Raw genomic sequence first — 25963 nt, forward strand, 5'->3', positions numbered from 1 at the left:
AAACAAATACGGTTGATCCCATGGTGACGTCGAACGGATAAAATCATAGTTTTTTTTGGACTTTCGTTTAACTCCAGAAAATATGAATCTCTTAGCAGCTACTGATTTCTTTATTTGTTTTTTTTCTTTTTCGTAACTGTTCTTGGCACTTTCAAGACAAGTACATCCAGGAGAAACAAGAAAAACTACTTGGGTTGCAATTAAACACCGACGGCAATTCCAATGCTTGGAATGACCCTTTGTAAACACAACTGGAATAATGACTCTCCACTCAAGTCACCATTTGAAAGATTGTAGGACTAGATAACTAATATCATACTGACTATTTAATGAACATTCTTGAAGTATGGATGGTTTCCGTGAAAGTCAGTTGGAGACACTGACACTATATCCACTCTGTCCATTGCATGATTCCAAGTCTTTCTTATTGTATATCATTGACTCAATCCGCTCCTCCGTTTTGTACTGCTAATGGCTGCAATGATGAGAGTCTGCTGAGGGATTTCTCCACACGAGGGCTCTCTCATGCCTGACGGCAGCGCTCTGGAGGAGGAAGGGCTGGGCGTAGACAAAGAAAATCCACTTGGAGTCTTTGAGGTTAAAGTGTCAGTTCTGTGTTCCTCCGACAGTCCGTAAGACACTATCATGTTAAGACATTTACGTAGAAAGACAAGTTCAAACATCAGTTCATCGTTTTGATTGGCTGATAAGGCAGTTATCCTTTTACTTTGACCTGTGAGAGAAGAAAACAAGTGTTAAAGACTGATCTCGAGACAGTATAAACAAATAATAAATCACAGTGCATGCTTTTAAGACTGACTGACTGACTGCCTGCTTGATTAAGCTCAACTGGGTGAAACAAAGCACTTAACATTAAAAATTTATGAATGCCACTGTATTAACTAACAAAATATCAAACCAAATGGCATTCCTATTAAGAAAAGACAACACACGCAGAGGTGTCATGCAACCTTGTCTTTTGAGAGACACCAGTGGCACCAGTTTGTGCAAACTGACACCCATTGTAATGTGATTTAAAAAAAATAAAAAAAATAAACCAAGATCATTTGCAAACTGAATATGACAGCAAGTGATCATCATGCATTTCTTTTCAGTGGCATGAGGTGTAGGACTCAACTAGACCAACCAGATTTAGACATAAATGATCCACACGATAGTCCACCAATTAACATCTTGTGAAGCGAAAAGCGGCATGAACAAATCCTTTATTCACTTTTTAACTTCAAACCACTGCTTTTGGCTAAAATATGAGTCCTCTATCCATAATAATGCTCTCTTAAATCAAAAACCATTGAACATTTTTGTTTAGAACTGTTTTTACTTGTAAATAGTTATTGATCTGTCCATATTTCTCTTCTGATTCAGATAAGACAGTGTTTTCAGTGGAGAAAGCAATATTATGGATAGAGGAGAATTTAAAAAGCATTTTGATTGATTTGTTTATAACAAACATGCAGCTTTTTTCTTCACAAGATATTAACTGATGGACTGAATTTGTGAGGATTACTGTGATGTTTTTATCAGCTGTTTGAACTCTCATTCTGACGGCACCCATTCACTGCAGAGGATCCACTGGAGAGCAAGTGATGTAATGCTGGATTTCTCCAAGTCTGTTCTGATGAAGAAACAAACTCATCTACATCTTAGATGGCCTGAGAGTGAGTAAATGTTCATTTTTGGTGAACTATACCTTTAATTACAAACATACAAATGTTTATTTGAAAATCTCACTAAAGTAAAACATTTCTAAAACGACGATTCCAAACAAAGTTGGTTTTAAATGATAAAACACTAGATAATTAAGACGCGCTAATTCTGAGAAAACCTCTAGCATTAAATTTGGTTGCAGATGTCGTGAAAGTGTGATCTTTACGTTTAAATCTCCAAATACGTTTTAGGCCGCTGTACGCCTATGTGTGGGTTTTTTGCATTATGTTATAGGGCTTCCGCGTGAGATCTATTAATTTCATTTAAGTTTTCTCATATCATCTTGCCCTTCTAACTAATTATTAGCTGTGACCTTTTCCACTTTTCATTATTCTATTTGGTATCTCCACACTCAATCTCAAAATGCACTAAACAACATGCACACAGAAGCATGTGGAAAAAAACCTCCCTGAAATATCAAAATATGCCATCTGCTTATGAATGGACCTGCAATTCAAAGCACTCCAATGCATTATGGAAAAGTGAGAGTCTGACATTTACAAAGGCAAGAGACTCATGATGTGACAGAATGATTTAGTCAGCCGGCCATGTAAATACAAAACACTGGCTGACAGTGAATATTCAGTGCAACTTCAACAAGACACTTTCTCTGAATAAGACCAGGGGAGCAGCCGTGGGTACAGACGGGGTGCGGCTCTTTAAGAGAATAATTCATTTTCTCTGTAGAGAAATTGATTCTCTTTCTCTGGATTCTGTGTAATCCTCATTAATCCCAATTTTACAGCATCTGTTCCTAGAAGACGAGGATGGAGTTGCATAAAGCATTGTTACTTGTCACTGATCTAAAGCCCATGTAATTGCACCTTTCTGCTGAGTGCATAGAGAATGGAGAGAGTAGCAGAGAATGGAAATGTGTATAAATATACAGTTTCCACAAAAAACAGGAATAAATACAAATTTCAAAATACAAAATGTATTTTAAATCGTAATAATATTTCACAATATTACTGTTTTTACTGTATTTTTGATCAAATAAATCAACATCAACATTAAAAACATCTTACTGCTACTAAACTAAATGGTAGTGTGTAGCTATAAACAACATGTTACCCTGATTTTTCTGAATGATACAAACTTTAACAAGGGATTTCTTAATGGGAATTCTTCAAGGACAAACTACGTCTGTATTATTAGTAAATCAACACAGTCCCTTGCTATTTGAATCCATATGGGGTATCCTTTCTGATCCCATTTCAGTCAGCTTTTTTCCCTGTGTCTGGACTGTGGCGCTGGGCAGCTCAGCTGTGTCCTTCCTTCCCTGGAGAATGGCGGGGAATGTTCCGGCTGCTATTTTGCCGTTGGTGTCACATGTGTGCCAAGACTGGTGACAGGCACATTTGGACCCCCGCCATATGTTTTCACATCAGTTGGGCTGATCTCACCCACAGGCCAAAAATGACTTTGGATGATGTCATAGGGTAAAGTACAGTTGAAGTTGTTCATTTTTATATGCATATGCATATACTGTATGTATGCATGTATAATGTCTATGTATATAAACACACACACACACACACACACACACACACACACATTTTTGTGAAAAGCGGGGACATCCCATAGGCGAAATGGGTTTTATACTGTACAGACCATATCTTATATTCACCTAAACCATAAACTCCCTCATCTTCCATTGGTTGGACAAACAGATAGTCACGCCACAAACTCACGTCATTGGTTGCACCATTGTTGCTATGCTGACTGTTTTAATGTTTTGATATTGCCTGCATATACACTTTTAGGGAAATCAACCTATGAGTGGCTTACCTATAGCTGTCTATCCACATTAAGGGTAGTCACTGTCTTTAAGAGTCATTTTTGGGAATGAGCAGCAGGCTAGAATATTAGTGTTCAATATTCAATATTCAGTGACTCCCAAAACCCTGCCTTTATTGTAGTTTGGTCTTCCATCAAAGAGCTGTCTTCATATAGGTCATGGGCCTAAGCTTTGCTGGATAAGCATTGCTGTTGCACCTCCTGGCATAATGGAGTGCATTGTGGACATAAAGGCTGACTCTATAGAACACAATCACCAATAGATCAGTGTCAATAAGCCAAATCCTCTTAAATCTCCCAGTGATCACCCAGTCCCACCTCTGTGCATTCAACTACTTCCTCATAAACATTTAAGCAGCCAACATAGACTAAGCAAACAGATCACCTCCCCTAATATTAACCTAAGCTATTATCCCTATAGACTGACAATGATATTATTTCTTAGAGATGTTCCGCTAGAGATACTCCTCAGGTGTTTGTTTTGCTCCAGGTCTGTCACGAACCAGCTCTCATAAATCCACTCCGATGTATGTCCACTATGTCCAACAGAGAGTGTTGTGATACAAACACACTGACTCACTATAAGAGCGCACACAAGTCTAGAGACTACAGCTGCAGCACCAAATCTATATGGAAAATAGCTGATAATGAATTTCGTTATCAATTAGCTGTGTCGCTATTAAATAACTTACATTACATTTTTCTAATCTGTACATTTTTAGAATTTAAATAAATGACTTTTGTTCAATTACATAAGAAATAAAATTATAATTTATACATTGGAAAAATAATTTTCTAATATGAAAATATAATAAAATCAATATCATTTTATCATCAGCTTTCTATAACATGAAATAAAATTGTATTTGACATATTAAGAAAATAAATAAATACATAAATATTCAAAAATTATATAAATATATAAATATTCGGATAATTATAGGTTAAAGTCATCATTTATATAATACAAGTTATTAAATGTATCTGATACATAAATAATTACTATTACAAATAAATAAATATAATAATTACGTATAAATATTCTGATAATTGTTATAAATTCAAAATCATAATTTCATTGATAGATTTAAGTAAAAAATAAAAGTTAATACAATTATCTTACACAGATAAATTATAATAATTATTATAAATAAATATAAATATTCTGATAATTATGTTATAAATTAAAAGTCATAATTTCATTAATAAATTACATAAAAATAAAAGTCGATACATTTATCTGACAAATAAATACAAAATCAAAATCATTTGATAAATTGATAAGCATGTTAGATACAGCTTACTAAGAAGAGCAATTGTAGAGAGCTGAGGAAATAAAACTGCTTGAATAAAATACAGTGCACCAGGGAAATTTACCCTGAGGCACCAATATATAATAAAACTGCTAAAACTATCTAAGACAATGTCGCGCATTATGAATTAGTGTTGGTTTGATTTAAAACCATTCATGTTTGTTATACTTACATGTACATTGGTTGTAGTTGCAAATGTGATGTCTTCTGTGGCCCTTGGTAACCGTACGAATCAAACCCTCCTATAAAGTCAACTAAAGAAATGAGAAAGGGAGAGAAAGAGGAAGATGGGGGGCAAAAAGAGATAATTTATTGTTCTAAACTCTTTTTCAGGTTGTCGTTCATTCAAATAAGCACTTTTTGATTATGTATCCCATGCATGGGTGGGTCAGTGTGCTAATCATGAGTAGTGGATGATCAGCGGCCGGACCCTCTGTGAGACTGATATCTATGAAGGCCTTTTTGTGGCACGCTGCCAGTTGGATTATATGATAGGCTAACATAAAGCAAACTGACAGGATTAGCCCCGGACTCCTCTGTGAGGGCCCACCATCTGTTTCAGGCCCTGGAAGCCCAGAGTATCAGGGCTTTCCACAAAGATGCAAAGGTAATAAACTGTGCGATAAAGATCCAGGCTTTGGCAATCAGAGGCTGTTTCCTAGATCAGCGAACACAGGAGATAAGCTGTGGAATTAGCAGAGAGCTTCTTTCGTGCATCCCAAACAGAAGGAGAACGGAAAACTGGAACCATTATCATTCTGATGATAGATATTCAGGGGGCATATACCTACAAATCCCCTAATCTATGTTGGTCTCACTGTGGAGTTAGACCTTTGTCCTGATCAGTGTTATCTGGGGACCCGCAAAGGTCAGTCTGAAAGCTTGTGCCAGCAGTTTAAACCAGAGTGCTCACATTTAGCAGGACATATCCACTCTCAACATATATTGATATATGACATCATATCATGTAATTAATCAACAATATATTGGTTCCAGGCTATAATTTGATTGACAGTCCTAAAATATTTTAACAATTCAACTGACAAAATGATAAAGACAACAAAAGAAATAATAATAATGTGACAACAAAGGTCAGTCTGAAAGCTTGTGCCAGCAGTTTAAACCAGAGTGCTCACATTTAGCAGGACACTGCTGGAATATCCACTCTCAACATATATTGATATATGACATCATATCATGTAATTAATCAACAATATATTGGTTCCAGGCTATAATTTGATTGACAGTCCTAAAATATTTTAACAATTCAACTGACAAAATGATAAAGACAACAAAAGAAATAATAATAATGTGACACATCAACTCATATGTTATATGGATTGTTGAAGTTTTTCAGCGAAATGTTCAGATTGGTCTTAAACAGGCCATTAGAACCATCATTCACATTCAATACTAAAAAAATTCAAAAAATTCAAAATTCAAATAAATTTTTGAAATTGTAAATAAAACAAAAAAATATTGAAGTATGTTTTACAAAAATATGAATTTTATTCCAAATCCCAAATGCTTTAACTCTTCTCTTATAATTCATCACATTAATAATTGGTATGTGTCTTAAAACTTTTAAGGACTAAAACCAACTTTTCAACTGAAAAACTGAATGTAGACTACATGTTCAAAAGTTTGGGATCGGTAAGCTTTTTATGAAATAACTTTCTCATGCTCACCAAGGCTGCATTTATTTGATAAAAATAGAGTAATATTGCAAAATATTATTGCAATTTAACAGTATTCTATTTTAATATATTTTAAAATATAATTTATTCCTGTGATGGCAAGGCCGAATTTTCAGCATTATTACTTTAGTTTTCAGTGTCACATGATCCTTCAGAAATCATTCTAATATGTTGATTTGATGCTCAATTTTTTCTTATTACCATTGTTTGTTCATTAAATTGTTCTTTGATTAATAGATCTAAAACATCTCTACTGTCACTTTTGATCAATTTAATGCATCCTTGCTGAATAAAAGTAGGCAATTAATTTTAAATTCTACTGACCCCAAACTTTTAAGTGTGTAGAAACACACACACACACACACACACAAAACAACATTTAAAATGGAAAACACTGATCATATCAAAAATAAAATTAAGTTGCGCCAAACATTCCCATCTTAATGTTCTTTACATAAATATGTCTGCAGGGGGTAAATGTTAAAATAGATTGCTTCTGGGCAGATACCATTGTGCTCTTAAACAGCTCTGAAAACATTTCCCCTTTCCAATGAAACAAATATCTCAAGTTGTTTTACTGCAGAAATTCTTCCTGGCTAGTCCTTCCAAGATAATGGGAAATGCTGGGATCACTGATCCAGTAATGAAGTAAAAAACCAACAACAACAAAAAACATACAAGCACCATTGACTGTGGGCAAGCGGACAGATTGAGGGTCTGTGCGTTGCCTTGAGCTACATCATTAGCATTCAAACCCATCCAACAACCGTCCCTCGACCTCAACAAAACGACTCAAATAGCTATTTATTCTGTTTTAAGAGACACATCCCAGAAAGGAGGCATTTCGCTGGCAGGGAATTAGGCTGAGATGGACACTTTCTCCTTACAGCGTCCATATAGCAAGGCTTTATGAGTTTTACAGTTTTGGCTTCACCCTTCCAAAAGCTTTTCCTCCGACAAAGGCATTTGTAAACCGCACGCGGCGCACAAAGACTATCAGCATGAGCTCCCACCTCCCTGCCTGATTGCATATCCCCAAAGGAAAGCCTTAACCTAATTTCCTTGTTATAGATGCAAAAAGTGTTTCCCTGCAACTTGCGCGCACCAACACTTCCTAATTCTCTCTCTTGCTTTCCCATGCTCTCAGAGGCAGAATCATTTAAATACTGTCCTGTCTTTAAATGGACCCTGGGACGTTACCCGTGATAGTAGCTGTAATTACATGTGGACCGTGTTGATTGGTTTGAGCTGTTCATTACCTTTGCAGAGGTGCTTCTTGTACTATATTAATTAAAGCCGTAATGGCCAATACGGCGTCCCGGTTAGTGTTTCTACATGCCTCAGGGATCAAGCCATCAATATCGTTCACCTGCTTGGAGGATTCAGAGCTTCAACAATTATATTTCTCAGTGGATGCTAATGTCACGGTGCAGTCGTGCACCATTCACGAGTGCTCTGGCAGTCACTCAAACTTAGGCTGCCCATGGACTGACTGGGAGAGACTTTCGAGAGGGATTTCCAATTACACAAATGTCCGAGAATCTCTCCTGATCACTGATTGAGACAATCAGAATCCCCATCCGACAATGGGAATGCTGCTGAATGATGTTTAAGGAAGTTAACCGATCAGTGTGGCGGCAGAATTTTTTGCTGTGCAAAGTTTAGCTCAAAGCTTAGCTCAAGTAATGTATAATTTAATTTAATGTTACAAAATATTGCTATTTAAAAAAAATGCTGTTCTTTTAAACTTCCTATTCATCTAAAACTCATTAAAAAAAGTATCACACTTTTTACAAAGCATTAAGTGTTTTCAACATTGATAATAGTAAGAAATAATAATAATAAATGATCATGCTCTAGCTTGGACCAACATCCCAGTGAACTCGTGCATAAAAACCCATGTAAACACAAATATTCTGCATTAATAGACCATCATGCTACACTGGATGTATTCTGCCACAGGGCTCCCTCTTCGTGATCTTAACATGTAGTGAAGGCACTCCGTTTAATGAGAGGCTGGCCCTCCAAATACGGCCATGCTTAATTACATTCAGAGTGAAGTTTAATGATTCTGATTACTCTTATGATGAACTGATAAAATGCAATGAAAATACAGGACAAAGAAGGGGGATGCCTAATTAATAAACAGCCACACAAACACTCTTTTACATGCATCTCTCTCACTGTCAATCAGTTTTAGTTGCTTGGTGATGAGAGAATGATGACAACAGGGAAAATAAGGCTTGACTCTGCAAGAGAACAACAGCATTGATCTTGAATGCCAGTGTTAGGCTGCATATCCATCGTTATTGCAGCTATTCCTCAAAAGACTCTCCTAAGAAAAAGTTACAAGCATCTGAGGGCAAAACACATTAAACGAATAGTGTGTCATGATCCACGTGATTTTCTTTCTTCTGTAGAACACAAATGGGGAAATGTTGAACTATGTAGTGCCCACACTTTTCAATATAATGAAAGTGAAACACCAAAAAAATCACCATAAAAAGTATCATAAAAGTGGTGCATATTATAGCTTTGTGTTTCCTATGTGTGTTCAACAGAGGAAAGTAAGGCAAACAGGTTTGCATACATGATAGTGAGCAAATGACCCATGTGTCTCAGCATGGTAGTGGTGGTAAGTTTGATCGTCTGAGCACTACAAATGGAACAATTTTCTCCTTGCTTTAAAACACTAGGCCACAGGCTGGTCGTTTGGGATCAATAAAAGCAATCTCCTAGATCCTGCAACATCTCAATTCAAATGTTTACAGGGGCATTCAAACTAGGCTAAAGATCTGCCGCCAAGAGCTATGTTTATGTCAGTGCTTCATTACCACAGGAAACAAATATTCCCCATGTTAAAGCATATAAAAAATATAATAATAAAAACATCATGCATCTTTACATCTTTAGGTTGTAAATTAAAAACATGTCTAAATGTTGTCTTATTAGTTGCTTCTTTCAAACGACAATTAAAAATAATAATAATTATATTAGCCGTGCGTTTCCCTGAAAATAATTGCACACCTTAGAACATTCCGATTCAAGCATTCAACAGCCACGTAGTATAAATATAAATAATATATTTAGATCTTATATGATAAATGTAATTTTAGATCTCATATCATTTTAGATTTCATACATATCTTTTAAGCATGCATTATTTATTTGAGTGTAAGCCAAACACTCATTAAAAAATGAACAATAACACACTCATAACTGAATTATGAAGTATACTCACAGCTGTCCTCCTCTTCTGAAATGAGCTTCACAACATAACAGGCATAGATGAACCCAGCAAGCTGTGAAGAGAACAGAAAACAGCATTGATTAGAATAATCAACTCTACTAATCAATTTGCCTATATTAAGGTTAAGTGTAGTGCACCGAATAGATCTGGAAAAATGAAGTTTCCTAGCACTCTTTAGAGTGTGAGTGAGTGAGTGAAGTGTGGCCAAGTATGGTGATCCATACTCGGAATTTGTGCTCTGCATTTAACCCATCCAAGTGCGCACACATACAGTAGTGAACACACACATGCACACGCACACGCACACACACACACACCGTGAACACACAGGTGGAAGAGAGCACTGGTTATTCACTCCCTCCACTGACAATTCCTGCCGGACCTGAGACTCAAACCCGCAACCTTCGGGTTACAAGTCCGACTCTCTAACCATTAGGCCACAGCTGCCCCCATTTAGCAATGCCTTCGGTTGAACCAGTAGTGGCAGAAAAAATGGCAGAAAACTACGGGGCGGAATGATTATTTTCAGGTGTAAGTGGCTCAAGGAAATTGTAGTGCTGGGCGGTATACCGGTTCATACCGAATACCGGTGTTTATTTTTGTTATGATATGAATTTTTTAAATACCGCAATACGGTATTGCGGCAATTACCGGTGTATGTCGCTTAAACAACGTTCGGAACGCGACACTGTTTGAAAGGGGTCCCTTTTCACTGTTGCACTGTGGTGAGGGAACAGCTGTATGTGTTACTAAGCATGAAAGTTTCGAAACTGAAGCTGTAGAACTAATAGAACGTGATGACACAGAAGAACTCATCCACAATATTCACACTGACTGCCACAAATATCCACCGCCCCCTGCCATCAGCTCCTGCGTCTCACAAACACACGAGCGCGACTTTAGCACTAGATTTAGCAACTTTCAGACCCTTTTAGCTGCTTTTTTCCATAGAATATTCATACTGACAAACCTAGCGACTTTTTTGGATAAACCTTAGCTATGGTTCAGTTGGAAGATTTCGCCAGTGCTGTCCTGCGAACGCGAGGTCTGACTTTCCTGGAGAAGTGTCACCTCTCTCGGCATCTGTTCTGTGCAGTGAGCGGCAGAGAAGCAGCACATTCAGTTGGCCGCACAACAGACGATCATCAATAAATGAGTACAAAACAGCGTTTCCTAGCACCTGTCGCTTACTGATTGTTTGGAATTATAAATATGAGCGTAGTTCGTCTGTTAATATTACGTGCACTTTTTTGTTTGTTGTCTTTTTTTGTTTGTTACTCAGACGCAGGCAGTGTGCTGCATGAGACAAAAAGTAATATAGCCAAAACAAACTGCATAGCTGCTCTTTAGTGTAGATGCATGTTGATTTTATCAAACGATGCTGCAATTATAAATGAGAGTGACTCCTGGTTAACATGTATTAAAAGGGGTTGTGTTTAGTCACTATTTAGTGTGGTATTTTTTGACAATATTCACTCATCATGACAGTAAAATAGGGCATTCTAAGTCAGTATACTGCAATATTTCCTCACTCAATCAGTAGAAAATATGGTTAACACCCAGTCATGCATGAAAAAAAAATACCATCATGTACCGTGAAACCGGTATAATAAAAAAAAATAAAAAAACGTGATATACATTTTTGGTCATACCGCCCAGCACTAGGAAGTTTTCCCTATCAAGAAAGAAAATGATTGAGGAATCCTTATTCAGTGCTCTTAAAAAATGCTCTTTAGAATGACACTGTCCCTCCCAAATCATGATTTTGCTTTGACAAAAACCCAACTTCCTCTGTCAACAGAAAATACATCAACAAAGGAAATAAAACCATTTCATGTGGTCACTATATCAGAATAAGCAAACAAACCATCAGTGAAAACCATTAGTGGTTCATTCGGTTAATTAGAGATAAAAAAAGCATATTTTTTTTACCAGTAGAGAAAACATGTTCATATATTCTGCACAAATGAGAGAGAATCTGTAATAAAAACAGGAGAGAATGAAGAGATCAAAGATAGAGAAAGGTAGGCTTATTTTCATTGAGGAAACAGGTGTTGTAGCAGCGAGAGCTTTACATTAAACTGAGATACCGCCACAGGAAATGGGTCTTTAGAGCAATGAGGATAGAGTGAAGTAGAAATGTTGGAGCCTCATCCTCTCTGCCGCTCCAAAACACAACACTTCTGAATCATAGAAGCACACGGATGCACAAAGGTCCTATTTTCCTGGCTCTGAATCACTCATCAGCATCCGTGTTTAAAGAAAAAGGCGGTCGGTGGCGGGCTTGGGACTTCAACAGTGATTAAGAAGGATGAATGTGAAACGATGATGAAAAGATCGCACCAGAATATTGAGTACAGTAAACACACGTAATGGACAAACAAAAGACTTGGATCTCTTGGAGCAGACTCTTTAAAATGCTCAGGGAGCACAGCTGGGCTTTTTATAAACTCTCTTCATCAGAGAGCCGTGTTGTTGTGTTACACCTGTGATTTTATAGAACCGGACTGATTAGACGTCTCTGATCGAATCAAGACAAATGATAGAGTGGGATAGCTTGAACTCCCATCGTCTGCACTGCCAAAATAAGGTCTACAAGTCCAGTGTTGTGGGAAACACAGCACAAATAAAACCTGGGTTACGTAATCAGATGATTCCCCCCCCCCCAATAACCAGTATGGTTATTTATATACAGCATACATATTATATTTTAGAGAATGATGATTTTAAATATATTGGATTAATTAATAAGATATATTAAACTATTGTAATATATTTAATTTATATTATATACTGTATATAAAATTATAAAATTAATATATAATGATTTTAAATATATTAAATGACTGAATCTGGATATTGCATCAAAGCAGCTGTGAATTTGCTCTGTCCTGGAGGCTGGAGACTGCATTTATTTGATCAAAAATAGAGTAAAAACAGTACTACTGTGAAACAGTATTACAATTTAAATAACTGTTCCCTTTCAGTCGGTCACTCTCGACGTCACGTCGGAGGACCGACGAAATTGGGATCTCGCTTAGAGGGACCAATCTACTTCGAGTGTAAACTAAACGAGCCAATGCACATTGGCATGCGATTATTGCATCCAGCTGCTGCTGATCACAGCGTGAGTATAAGTAGGCAGCAGGTGCAGCGCATATTCAGCTTTTCGCTTCGGAGCCGAGCGATCACATCGTTCGTATATTTTAAAATGTTGTTCATTCCTGTGATAGCAAAGCTGCATTTTCAGCAGCCAATATTCAGTCTCACATGATCCTTCAGAAATCCTTCTATCCTGTAAAATATTCCATCAATTTCAACTCAAAAACTTTTCAACAGTCATTTCAACTTAAGTACATTAAACCAACTTTAAAAAAAAAACAAGAAAAAAAATTGAAATTGTTCAATGTATTTTGATGATTTAAAGTAATATAACATCTTAAGTTGCCATGGCTTACTGAACATATCATTTTTTACAGTGTAATATCTGACCCAAACTTTTGAATGGTAACATAAGTTGGACAGAGCAACACTTTGAATGTAAAATGTATTTGCAAACCAATCGAAGCACTTCTGTAAAGGACAAGAGAGACACCTGGACAGAAAAGGTAACACAAAATTCTGTCATTAATTACTCACCCTCATGTCGTTCCAAACCCATAAGACCTTCGTTCATCTTCGGAACACAAATTAAGATATTTTTGATGAAATGTGAGAGCTCTCTGACCTTGCATAGACAGGAACGCAGCTGTAATGTTCCCAGGTCCAGAAACGTAATAAGGACATCGGTAAAACAGTCCATGTGACTTCAGTGGCTCAACTTTAGTTTTGTAAAGCTACGAGAATACTTTTTGAGTGCAAAGAAAACAAAAATAACAATTTATTTAACAACTTTTCTCCCCCGAGTTACGTCTTCCGCCATTTTGGAGAGTGCCCAAGAGCGTAATCAGCGTTGTTTATGTTTTGGGGAGAAAGAGCGCGCATGAACGTAATCTGCGTAATCAGCGGCGTTTATGCTTAGGGGAAAGCGTGCGTATGCATTGTGATAGTCTCTAAAATGGCGGAAGACATAACTCGGGAGAGAAGAATTGTTGAAAAAATTTGTATTTTGTTTTCTTTGTGCTCAAAAAGTATTCTCGTAGCTTCGCAAAACTAAAGTTGAGCCACTGAAGTCACATGGACTGTTTACCGATGTCCTTACTACGTTTCTGGACCTGGGAACATTACAGTTGCGTTGCTGTCTATGCAGGGTCAGAGAGCTCTCACATTTCATCAAAAATATCTTAATTTGTGTTCCGAAGATGAACGAAGGTCTTACGGGTTTGGAACGACATGAGGGCAAGTAATTAATGACAGAATTTTCATTTTTGGGTGAACTATCACTTTAAGTAATGCTACTAGTTATTTTTCATGAGTAACCCAATACTATAACACGTTATTTTTAAAAGCAACATTCCTCACACAGTGCCACAGTTGTGCTGAGATCAAATGTACTTTGACATACTGCTAAAAAGGCCTACCAGATTTGAGATTATAATTAAAAGGCTGAGCGCCATTTGCTCTTCTATGAGATACAAACTCGTGTCCCCTCAGGGAATGCTCTAGAATGCAGCCGTGTTTACAAGAGTGGTTATGTATCGCCATTTCTTATCATTTGAGCAGTTCATTTAACTAAACGAACAGAACAAACAGTCCAGGACTGCAATCCCGGTCCAATCCCTCTGGATAATCACAGTATGGCGGTAAATGGGAGGAAAAGCAGATTTAGGATTCCGAGAATACCGCAAGGTCTTGCACTCATTTACACTGAATTACCACTCCCTCCTCTTTCCCAGTGGTAGTGGAGAGCATGGGGCCGTGCTCACACACATGCAATCCGTATCCAGACAGGGCCATTTACATAATATCACACAGCTATGTGAAGGATGAGGGCCCAATGTGGTGTTGGTATTTTGGTTCCCGGTTCCTTGGATACAGCACCCAGCATGGATGAGGAGACAATGGAAGCAGCCAGCAGCTAGCATCTGTGTGTTTGTGTGGGGAAAGGGGCGGATTAGGGTTCAACACACACAATACAGGCTGCTCTTTTGATTACCTGATGCTATCATCTGCCCATTGTGTTTGCAAAATATATAAACCAAATTAGCAGGATGTAAATACAGCCTGCACTAGCTGTGTGAAAAAAGACTTGCAAACTGTTTGCCCCAAACAGCAAATATTTATATTTATATATTTCAAATATATGCTAAATATATGTTGTAAACAGCACAGTTAAACGACATTTATTTTAAATAATGTATATGTAGTTTAAGGTTAAAATGCCAAAACTTATTACAAAACATACTTCGAAAGGCAGAAAAATACATTTTCAATCTTAAATGATATTTTATATATTTTGGACAAAACAAATGTAGTTAGATTGATAATATATAAAAAATGACCAAAAATGAGATAATACAAGAAACTGAAACTTATCAAAAATATGTTTATGTAAATATATAAAATCCACAATATCTATAATTATGCTATATATACAATTACTATATATAGGAACTGCACAGCAGTTACAGTATGATATACAGTGCCCTCCACTAATATTGGTACCCTTGGTAAATATGAGCAAAGGTGGCTGTGAAAATAAATCTGCATCGTGCATCCTTTTGAGCTTTCATTCAAAAATTCACAAACTTCGAACCTTCCATTAAAGTAAAACAATGGAAAGTGGGGGGAAAATCTCATTATGAAATAAATGTTTTTCTCTAGTTCACATTGGCCACTATTATTGGCACCCAATTATTGCAACGATAACAGCTCTGAGTTTTCTCCCGTAATGCCTGATGAGTTTGGAGAACACCTGACAGGAGATCAGAGACCATTCCTTCATACAGAATCTCTCCAGATCTTCAGATTCCCAGCTTCATGTTGGTGCTTCTTCTCTTCATAGGGTTCAGGTCAGATAACTGGGATGGCTATGGCAGAAGCTTCATTTTGTGCTCAGTGACACATTTTTGTGTTGATTTTGGTGTTTGTTTTGGAGCATAGTCCTGATGGAAGATCCAACCACAGCCCATTATAAGATTTCTAACAGAAGCAGTCAGGTTTAGATTTTTTATCTTTTGGTATTTGATAGAATCCATGATGCCTTGTATCTGCAGTGCACAAGATGTCCAGGAGGACCTCTGGCAGAAAAATAGGCCCACAACATTAAAGATCCAGCAGTATATTTAACTGTGGGCTTGGGGTACTTTTTATCTCTGTTTGCACCAAACCCATCTGGTGGGTTTACTGCCAAAAAGCTTTTATTTTAGTTTCATCTGACCAAAGAAGCCAGTCCCGTTCGAAGGTTCAGTTCTGTCTGACAACTGAATATGCTGGAGTTTGTTTTTGGTTGAGCTAGGAGGATTTTTCTTGAAACCCTCCCGAACAACATGTGGTGATGGGCTGCTTGATGTATTTTTTTTTGTCTTTCTGACCCCAAGACGCAACTAATCTCTACAATTGTCCAGCTGTGATCATTGGAGACTCTTTGGCCACTAAAACTCTCCTCCTCACCGTGCAGCAGGCTGATATAATGCCACTTCCTGGCAGATTTGTAACATCTTTAGTTGATTGGAACTTCTCAATTATTGCCCTAATGGTGGAAATGGCTTTAGCTACTTTCTTACAGCCACTTTCTATTTTGTGAAGCTCAACAATCTTGTTCTGAGAGAAACAGAAAACAACATAGATTAGAACAATCAACTGTACTAATCAATTTGCCTATATTAAGGTTAAGAGTAGTGCAGCAAATAGAATTGAAAAAATAATGTTTCCCGGACAGGTTTCACAATCATTCCTAGCAACCTTTTGCAATGCCTGCGGTTGAACATTGATGTTAGACCAAGAAAATAAAATGAAGAAAAAAAATAAAAAATGCAAGAAAACTATGGGGCGGAACGGCTATTTTAAAGTGTAAGTGGCACAAAAAAGTTGTAGCTAATGGTAAAAGTCGACTTTGTTGACCTACAAATAAACCTTTGTAACATATACACATTTCATATGGTTTTCGCTCTCAAGAAAGAACATTATTGAAGAATCCTCATCCAATAAAATGGTCTGATTTTGCTTTGATAAAAACTAATCTTCCTCTTTCAACAGAAAATACATCAACAAATGCAATAAAACGGTCAACTCATTTCATGTGGTCATTATATCAGAATAAGCAAAACAAACCATCATAGAAAACCATTAGTGGTTCATTCGGTTAATTAGAGATAAAAAAGAGCATACTTTTAACAGTAGAGAAAACATGCTCATATGTTTTGCTCAAATGAGAGAGAATCTGAAATAAAAACAGGAGAAAATTAAGAGATCAAAGATAGAGGGAGGTAGGCTTATTTTTATTGAGGAAACAGGTGTTGTAGGGGCGAGAGCTTTACATCAAACTGAGACACCGCCACAGAAAATGGGTCTTTAGAGCAATGAGGACAGAGCGAAGCAGAATTGTTGGAGCCTCATCCTCTCTGCCGCTCCAAAACACAGCACTTCTGAATCATAGAAGCACACGGATGCACAAAGCTCAGATTTTCCTGGCTCTGAATCACTCATCAGCATCCGTGTTTAAAGAAAAAGACGCTTGGTGGCGGGCTTGGGACTTCAACCGTGATTAAGAAGGATGAATGTGAAACGATGATGAAAAGATCGCAGCAGAATATTGAGTACTGTAAACACATTTAATGGACAAACAAAAGACTTGGATCTCTCGGAGCAGACTCTTTAAAATGCTCAGGGAGCACAGCTGGGCTTTTTATAAACCCTCTTCATCAGAAAGCCATGTAGTTGTGTGTTACACTGGTGATTTTATAGAACCGGACTGATTGGACGGCTCTGATCGAATCAAGACAAATGATAGAGTGGGACAGCTTGAACTCCTGTTGTCTGCACTACCAAAATAAGGTCTACAGGACCATTGTTGGGGGAAACACAGCACAAATAAAACCCGGGTTATGTAATCAGCCGAGTTTTTTTTTTTTTCCCCCCAAATAATGAGCATGGTTATGTATAGTGGATATTTACATACAGCATACATATTATTCATAGAGAATAATTATTTAAATATTAATATAATGTAACATAATATAATAATTAATTTTATATTATTTATAAAAATACTGAATTAATATATAATGATTAAAAATATATATTAAATGACTGAATTTGAACATTGCATCAAAGCAGCGGTGAATTTGTTCTGTCTTGGAGATTTTAGGCTGGAGGCTGCATTTTTTTGATAAAAATATATAGTAAAAACAGTACTACTATGAAATAGTTTTACAATTCAAATAACTGTTTTCTATTTTAATATATTTTAAAATGCAACTATTCCTGTGAATTTTCATCAGCCAATATTCAGTCACATGATCCTTCAGAAATCATTCTACACTGTAATAATTTCACCAATTTTAACTTTTCAACAGTCATCTGAACCAAAATTACATTAAACTGACTTAAAAAATCAAGTTGAATTTCATATAACTTGTAAAAAAGTTGAAATTGTTTAATGTATTGTGATTATTTTAAGTAATATAAAAACATACAACTTTTTACAGTGCAATATGCTGATTTGATGCTCAAGAAACATTTCTTCTTATTATTAAAGTTGAAAACAGTATTTTTGTGGAAACAATGATACATTTTTTTCAGGATACTTTGATCAAAATAACAGTATTTATTTAAAATACATTGTTTTGTAAAAAAATTTTTTACTGCCACTTTTGATCAATTTAATGCATCCTTACTGTATAAAAATATTTCCTTCTTTTTTTTACATTTTGAATGGTAACATACGTCGGATGGATTAACCCTTAAAAAATCACTTTGAATGTAAAATTTATTCGTAAACCAATCAAAGCACTTCCATTAAGAACAAATAGACACCTGGATAGAAAAAGTAACACAAAATAACTTAAGCAATGCAATTAGTCACCTTTAATGAGTAACTCAATACTACAACACGTTATTTTCAAAAGTAACATTCCCCAACACTGTGCCACAGTTGTGCTGAGAGCAAATGTACTTTGACATACTGCTAAAAAAGGCCACCCAGACTTGAGATTATAATTAAGAGGCTGAGCGCCATTTGCTATTCTATGAGATACAAACTCGTGTCCCCTCAGGGAATGCTCTAGAATGCAGCCGTGTTTACAAGAGTGGTTATGTATCGCCATTTCTTATCATTTGAGCAGTTCATTTAACTAAACGAACAGAACAAACAGTCCAGGACTGCAATCCCGGTCCAATCCCTCTGGATAATCACAGTATGGCGGTAAATGGGAGGAAAAGCAGATTTAGGATTCCGAGAATACCGCAAGGTCTTGCACTCATTTACACTGAATTACCACTCCCTCCTCTTTCCCAGTGGTAGTGGAGAGCATGGGGCCGTGCTCACACACATGCAATCCGTATCCAGACAGGGCCATTTACATAATATCACACAGCTATGTGAAGGATGAGGGCCCAATGTGGTGTTGGTATTTTGGTTCCCGGTTCCTTGGATACAGCACCCAGCATGGATGAGGAGACAATGGAAGCAGCCAGCAGCTAGCATCTGTGTGTTTGTGTGGGGAAAGGGGCGGATTAGGGTTCAACACACACAATACAGGCTGCTCTTTTGATTACCTGATGCTATCATCTGCCCATTGTGTTTGCAAAATATATAAACCAAATTAGCAGGATGTAAATACAGCCTGCACTAGCTGTGTGAAAAAAGACTTGCAAACTGTTTGCCCCAAACAGCAAATATTTATATTTATATATTTCAAATATATGCTAAATATATGTTGTAAACAGCACAGTTAAACGACATTTATTTTAAATAATGTATATGTAGTTTAAGGTTAAAATGCCAAAACTTATTACAAAACATACTTCGAAAGGCAGAAAAATACATTTTCAATCTTAAATGATATTTTATATATTTTGGACAAAACAAATGTAGTTAGATTGATAATATATAAAAAATGACCAAAAATGAGATAATACAAGAAACTGAAACTTATCAAAAATATGTTTATGTAAATATATAAAATCCACAATATCTATAATTATGCTATATATACAATTACTATATATAGGAACTGCACAGCAGTTACAGTATGATATACAGTGCCCTCCACTAATATTGGTACCCTTGGTAAATATGAGCAAAGGTGGCTGTGAAAATAAATCTGCATCGTGCATCCTTTTGAGCTTTCATTCAAAAATTCACAAACTTCGAACCTTCCATTAAAGTAAAACAATGGAAAGTGGGGGGAAAATCTCATTATGAAATAAATGTTTTTCTCTAGTTCACATTGGCCACTATTATTGGCACCCAATTATTGCAACGATAACAGCTCTGAGTTTTCTCCCGTAATGCCTGATGAGTTTGGAGAACACCTGACAGGAGATCAGAGACCATTCCTTCATACAGAATCTCTCCAGATCTTCAGATTCCCAGCTTCATGTTGGTGCTTCTTCTCTTCATAGGGTTCAGGTCAGATAACTGGGATGGCTATGGCAGAAGCTTCATTTTGTGCTCAGTGACACATTTTTGTGTTGATTTTGGTGTTTGTTTTGGAGCATAGTCCTGATGGAAGATCCAACCACAGCCCATTATAAGATTTCTAACAGAAGCAGTCAGGTTTAGATTTTTTATCTTTTGGTATTTGATAGAATCCATGATGCCTTGTATCTGCAGTGCACAAGATGTCCAGGAGGACCTCTGGCAGAAAAATAGGCCCACAACATTAAAGATCCAGCAGTATATTTAACTGTGGGCTTGGGGTACTTTTTATCTCTGTTTGCACCAAACCCATCTGGTGGGTTTACTGCCAAAAAGCTTTTATTTTAGTTTCATCTGACCAAAGAAGCCAGTCCCGTTCGAAGGTTCAGTTCTGTCTGACAACTGAATATGCTGGAGTTTGTTTTTGGTTGAGCTAGGAGGATTTTTCTTGAAACCCTCCCGAACAACATGTGGTGATGGGCTGCTTGATGTATTTTTTTTTGTCTTTCTGACCCCAAGACGCAACTAATCTCTACAATTGTCCAGCTGTGATCATTGGAGACTCTTTGGCCACTAAAACTCTCCTCCTCACCGTGCAGCAGGCTGATATAATGCCACTTCCTGGCAGATTTGTAACATCTTTAGTTGATTGGAACTTCTCAATTATTGCCCTAATGGTGGAAATGGCTTTAGCTACTTTCTTACAGCCACTTTCTATTTTGTGAAGCTCAACAATCTTGTTCTGCATTTCAGAACTATATTCTTTGGTTTTACTCTTTGTGATGGATGATTAAGGGAATTCGGCTTTTGTGTTCCTCATAATTATAATCCTGTGGAACAGGAAGTCATGGCTGGACAATTTCATGCTCCTAGTTACCCTGGTGTGCTAAAAAATTTAAATATGAATGGGAATACACGTCAGAGAAATTTTAATAATAAGAATGTCTAGATGTGCCAATAATTGTGGCATGCATTGTGGCAATAATTGTGGCAAAAACATGCATTGGAGAAAAACATTTATTTCATAATGTGTGTTTCCCCCCACTTTCAATTGTTTTACTTCAATGAAAGGTTAGAATTTTGTGAATTTTGTGAATGAAAGATGAAAAAGATAAACAATGTAGATTTATTTTCACAGCCGCCTTTGCTCATATTTACCAAGGGTACCAATATTAGTGGAGGGCACTGTATGTTTTCTTTCTATATTTCAGAACAAAAATGGGCAAATACTTAAACTAATAAGTTTAGTAATAAGTTTTATTTTATTTTAAAATCTACAAAACAAACTATCAATTTCTGAAATATAGAAAATGTATGCACACACACACACCCACACCATGTAGCCTAATGTTTTTTCAGAACATAGAAATGGCTAAAATTGGTTTCACATACTAAGCATATATATGTTCTATATATTGCATATACAGAATTACTCGATATATATATTACTAACTGTGTGTTTTAAAAATAATATGTGAAACAATATACATTAGGCAATAGGGGTGTGCGATATATATCGTCTACGTTAATATCATAATTGTTATTTAAACAATATGTGATTTGACATTATCGAGTATATCGTAAAAACCAAACATAACACACCAAGAGATTGCACGCATACACTAAGAAATGTATGTTAGACTACAACGCGAGCACATTTAGAGTTCACGCTTACACTGCGTGTCAATTCAAATATATTTAGAATTCCCCCAAAATTCAAGATTAGGGGGCAAAAATTCCCTCTTATGATTTTTATATGTCTTTTATATTTATATAATCTGATATAGTTAATATCACATGAAGGGTGACGTTTTTCTCCAAATATCAGCACGATTGCAAATGTGATATTGATTTGATGATCAGTTCATATTAAGTGACTTACATTTTAGACATAACTAACTGCATTCATGTCCTGCATTAAACAATCTGTGTAAATGGATCTAAATCACTCTTCAGATGCAGATTCTGTGCCACCTCTGCATTGCACACACAAATTGTGTTGATACGGATTTCATTTGATTAGTAACAGCCCTATAGTATCTTACTATTTGAATGTATTGATTAAATTTAAGAATTTGGCAAAAGATGATGCATACATTAAAGCAGGTTAGAAAAAATGCCTTTTAAAGATAAAAATGCACATAAAAACCAAAAAATCAATTTAAACGTAAAAGTTGCAAACTAATCACCTCACTGAATATGAAGAATATCAAAAGCTTTGGGAGTCCTAAACCTGCAAAGGTACCAGCACAATAACACGCTCAGCAAAATATTGTCTATTATCGTTATCAAGAAAATTCCAGAAAATATTGAGATATCACTTTTTGTCATTATTGCACACCCCTATTAGGCAATACTAATTAATACTGTAAAAATGAAAAATGTTACCTTTAACTTATGCCTGATTAAAATCAGTACCAAGAAAAATACTCATTTTATAGAGACTGATATGGTCCATGGTCACAATGTAAATGGAAGGTCAAGTAAAGCTCCCTGCATTGTGGAATTCTGTATTCTACACAGTGAGCTCTGCCGTCACATCTGGATATTCCATAAACACAGAAAATTCACATCCTTCAGAAATGAGTAATAATGAGAAATGAGAATAAGAGTTGCACGATAGCTACTCTGAACAGCTCAGTCTGGTAAACACACACTCATTCACAGCCACAGACATGTTGTTGTATAGTGTTCCTTCTTCCTCTGCCATGTCATTCCCAATAGACATTACTAAATTTAAATTCTATACATGTGAATAATACATGCAGGGTTTCTAAGGAGGTGCTAAATAATCGAGGATGCGTCTGGGAGCAAGGATTGATCTCGATGCAAGTATCTTAAAGTTGAACCTCGCATACAAGCTCGCTCATTCTTCATCGCCTGCAGTTTCGATTAATGAGTTGTAATGTTTAATAAGTTTATCTTCAAAGAATGGAGCAAATTCACAATGAAAAAAAGCTGGTTCAGCACGTTAAGAACCCAACTGTTATTGAAGCCACATCTGCTACAAAGACACACAGAAACAGGCTACATGTCTTACATGACACAGAATAGCAAACATCCTTATGTGTACTGATTTACATTAACAACAAACAGAATAAAGAATAAACTCTCATTTAAGTGACTATGAAGAAACACAGATGATTTATCAAAACAATACATAGGAAAGCACAAACATGTACAGCATTATTGGAAACAGAAGTGAATTGTGACTTCGGAACTGGCTTAATAGTCACTTTCCAGTTTCCACACAAGGTCATTGTTTGATTAGCCTTGTACAACCACTCGAGCTTGAAATATCATGGTCAGTTTTACAAAACTACCATTTAGCCATTCGTACTGAAGTAGTTTCCCTTGAGAGATATCTATCATATTAAAAAAAGTGCAGTTCTGCAATTTTTTGAAGAGGTTATTCCAGTCAGTTTCGTTTTTCACAACCCTTTTTCATTCCTCTCTCTGACCCTGATAAAAAAAAGTCAGTTTTTTTTTTTTTACTGCTGTGCCTTTAAAAAAACTATCCAAAATGTCAAAATATACAATAATATACACTACCATTTAAAAGTTTGGGGCCAGGAGAAGTTTTTAAAATTAAATTAATCCTTTCGTTTTGCAAGGATGCATTCAATTGATCGAAAATAACAGTAAAGACTTTTACACACTGTTACAAAATAATTATATTTTAAATAAATGCTGATCTTTTGAACTTTCTATCGATCAACGAATCCTGAAAAAATATACAAAAAATATTAAGCAGCACAACTGTTTTCAACATGATAATAATAAGAAATTATTCTTTTGAGCACCAAATCATCATATTAAGATGATTAATAATTGAATAATTGCATATTAAAATACAAAACAATTCTTTAAACTGTAATCTTATTTCACAATATTGCTCTTTTTACTGTATTTTGGTCATATATAAATGGATCCTTGGTGAGCATAAGAGTCTTCTTTCAAAAACTTACCGACCCAGCGAAAAATCCTACTTCATCTTCTAAAACCTTTGGAAGATTGGTGTTCTCATATATTTCTTCACTTTCACTAAGATCAGTTTCTTAGATAACCTACTTTCTTTCACTTTTTCTGGGCAGAATCACCTGGCTTAATCAATTTCATATGTCGACACAGCATCAGTCAACCCATTTCTGTGCCAATGTGGATGCCTGCTTCAAACTGCGCTCTCGCACTTGGCGGCTTGGACTAATTCACATGTCCTTGACTTCTTCCTCGGGCACTGGGCCTCTCTCCAGGTGGGCTGCTCACTCCTGGCTTTTATAGACTGCGCTAGTGAGCTACTTAACATGCCAACAACCACCCATGTCCTGACGCACCAAACGTCTTCTGCAATCTTCCAAGTGCAAACACTTATTCGGGGGCAGTCGGCGTTGTGTTTTTTTTTAAACAACACTCTCAGCACAAATCAAGGGTGAATGGTTTATGCACTTTTATGAAATGATTTAAATAGACAACCGTTTAGAGCGGCTGTGTTCTTGTAAAACGTGGACAGCTGACACAAAGAAATGCTGCTTCTATTGCTGTCGGGGTCGTTTATGGGGTGAGAGGAGAAGTGATGTGTTTTTTATGAGTCATCGTGGTAAAGTCAAACACTTTTTTCAGTAAAACGGTCTTGTTTTCAAATGGATTGAGTGTTGCTTGGCTCAAAGCCGAGAGAACATCACAAACACGGCTATTGCCTTTGATTAGCTCTAGCTCAAGGACGCAGATGCTAAAAATGTGAAAAATCTTCAGGAGCTAGTCTGCATAAACTGACAAAATAAAAGACTTAGAATGAAATACAATGAGGGAACGACTAGTTAACTAATAATGCTAACAATCAGCTAACACATAATTTCTGATGATCAAACGTAGAGTTAAAGGGATAGTACACCCCCAAAAATTACCCCATGAATTACTCACCCTAAAGCCATCCTAGTGTATATGACTTTCTTCATTCAGACAAATATGCACACCGCACAGAGCAGGACACTTAAGATGCAGATTTAAAACTGTGACGTGAGAAAGCAAATTGATGTTCATGCAGCTGACAGAAACATATAAACAAATCAGAAAATAGAGTGTTCATTTGAACTTTTAGTAGCACATTTTTAACATTTAAAGTTGCATCTGTTAACATTAGTTAATGCACTATGAACTAGTATTCATTTAAACTAGGGATGCACCGATACCACTTTTTCCAGTACTCGCCCGATACGATACTTTTATTTTTGGTACTTGCCGATACCGAGTACCGATACCAATATTTTCATTGCATTTGTACATTTTAAAAATATTGGGTACAGAAACCAAAAGAGTATGTATAATGTTAGTTGGTTAACTTCATTTATCAAATAGATACAGTCAAACCAAAATTTATTCAGACACCTTCAACATTTCTCACATTATCACAGTTTATTCGCTATAGTTTAGAAAATGGTAATAAAATATGACAAGAACAAATTCAGCTTGATAATGTCAGATAACTTTGATAGAAAGATATGTAATGGATTACAATAAACCAAAAATTATTCATACAGCTGTCAATATTTACACAAATATCAATACTTTGTCGGGTGACCCTTAGCCTTAATGACAGCATATAGTCTCCTGGGCATGCTGTGAACCAGCTTCATGAAAACCTCAACTTCAGTTTTTT

At 36.3% G+C, this 25963-nt stretch overlaps 1 protein-coding gene across 2 annotated transcripts in view; it reads right to left on the reverse strand.

Moving 5' to 3' along the window:
* Positions 1-192: 192 nt before the first annotated feature.
* LOC107598078 (sodium/potassium-transporting ATPase subunit beta-1-interacting protein 2) overlaps positions 193-25963 on the reverse strand; it is a 171949-nt gene continuing 146178 nt past the window's right edge. Inside the window, exons 5-7 of one of the 2 annotated variants that reach the window (XM_016289344.1) lie at positions 9777-9837; positions 5011-5092; positions 193-733 (exon numbers count right to left, since the gene is read on the reverse strand). In XM_016289344.1, coding sequence (XP_016144830.1) covers positions 724-733; positions 5011-5092; positions 9777-9837 — 153 coding nt within the window. In that variant the 3' untranslated portion in view covers positions 193-723. Of the gene's footprint in view, positions 734-5006; positions 5093-9776; positions 9838-25963 lie in introns of those variants that run through there. The other variant, XM_016289345.1, reaches the window with a different exon arrangement.

The sequence above is a fragment of the Sinocyclocheilus grahami genome, unplaced genomic scaffold (genome assembly GCF_001515645.1).
Source record: "Sinocyclocheilus grahami isolate Dianchi unplaced genomic scaffold, SAMN03320097.WGS_v1.1 scaffold244.1, whole genome shotgun sequence".
In the NCBI taxonomy this organism is placed as follows: Eukaryota; Metazoa; Chordata; class Actinopteri; order Cypriniformes; family Cyprinidae; genus Sinocyclocheilus; species Sinocyclocheilus grahami.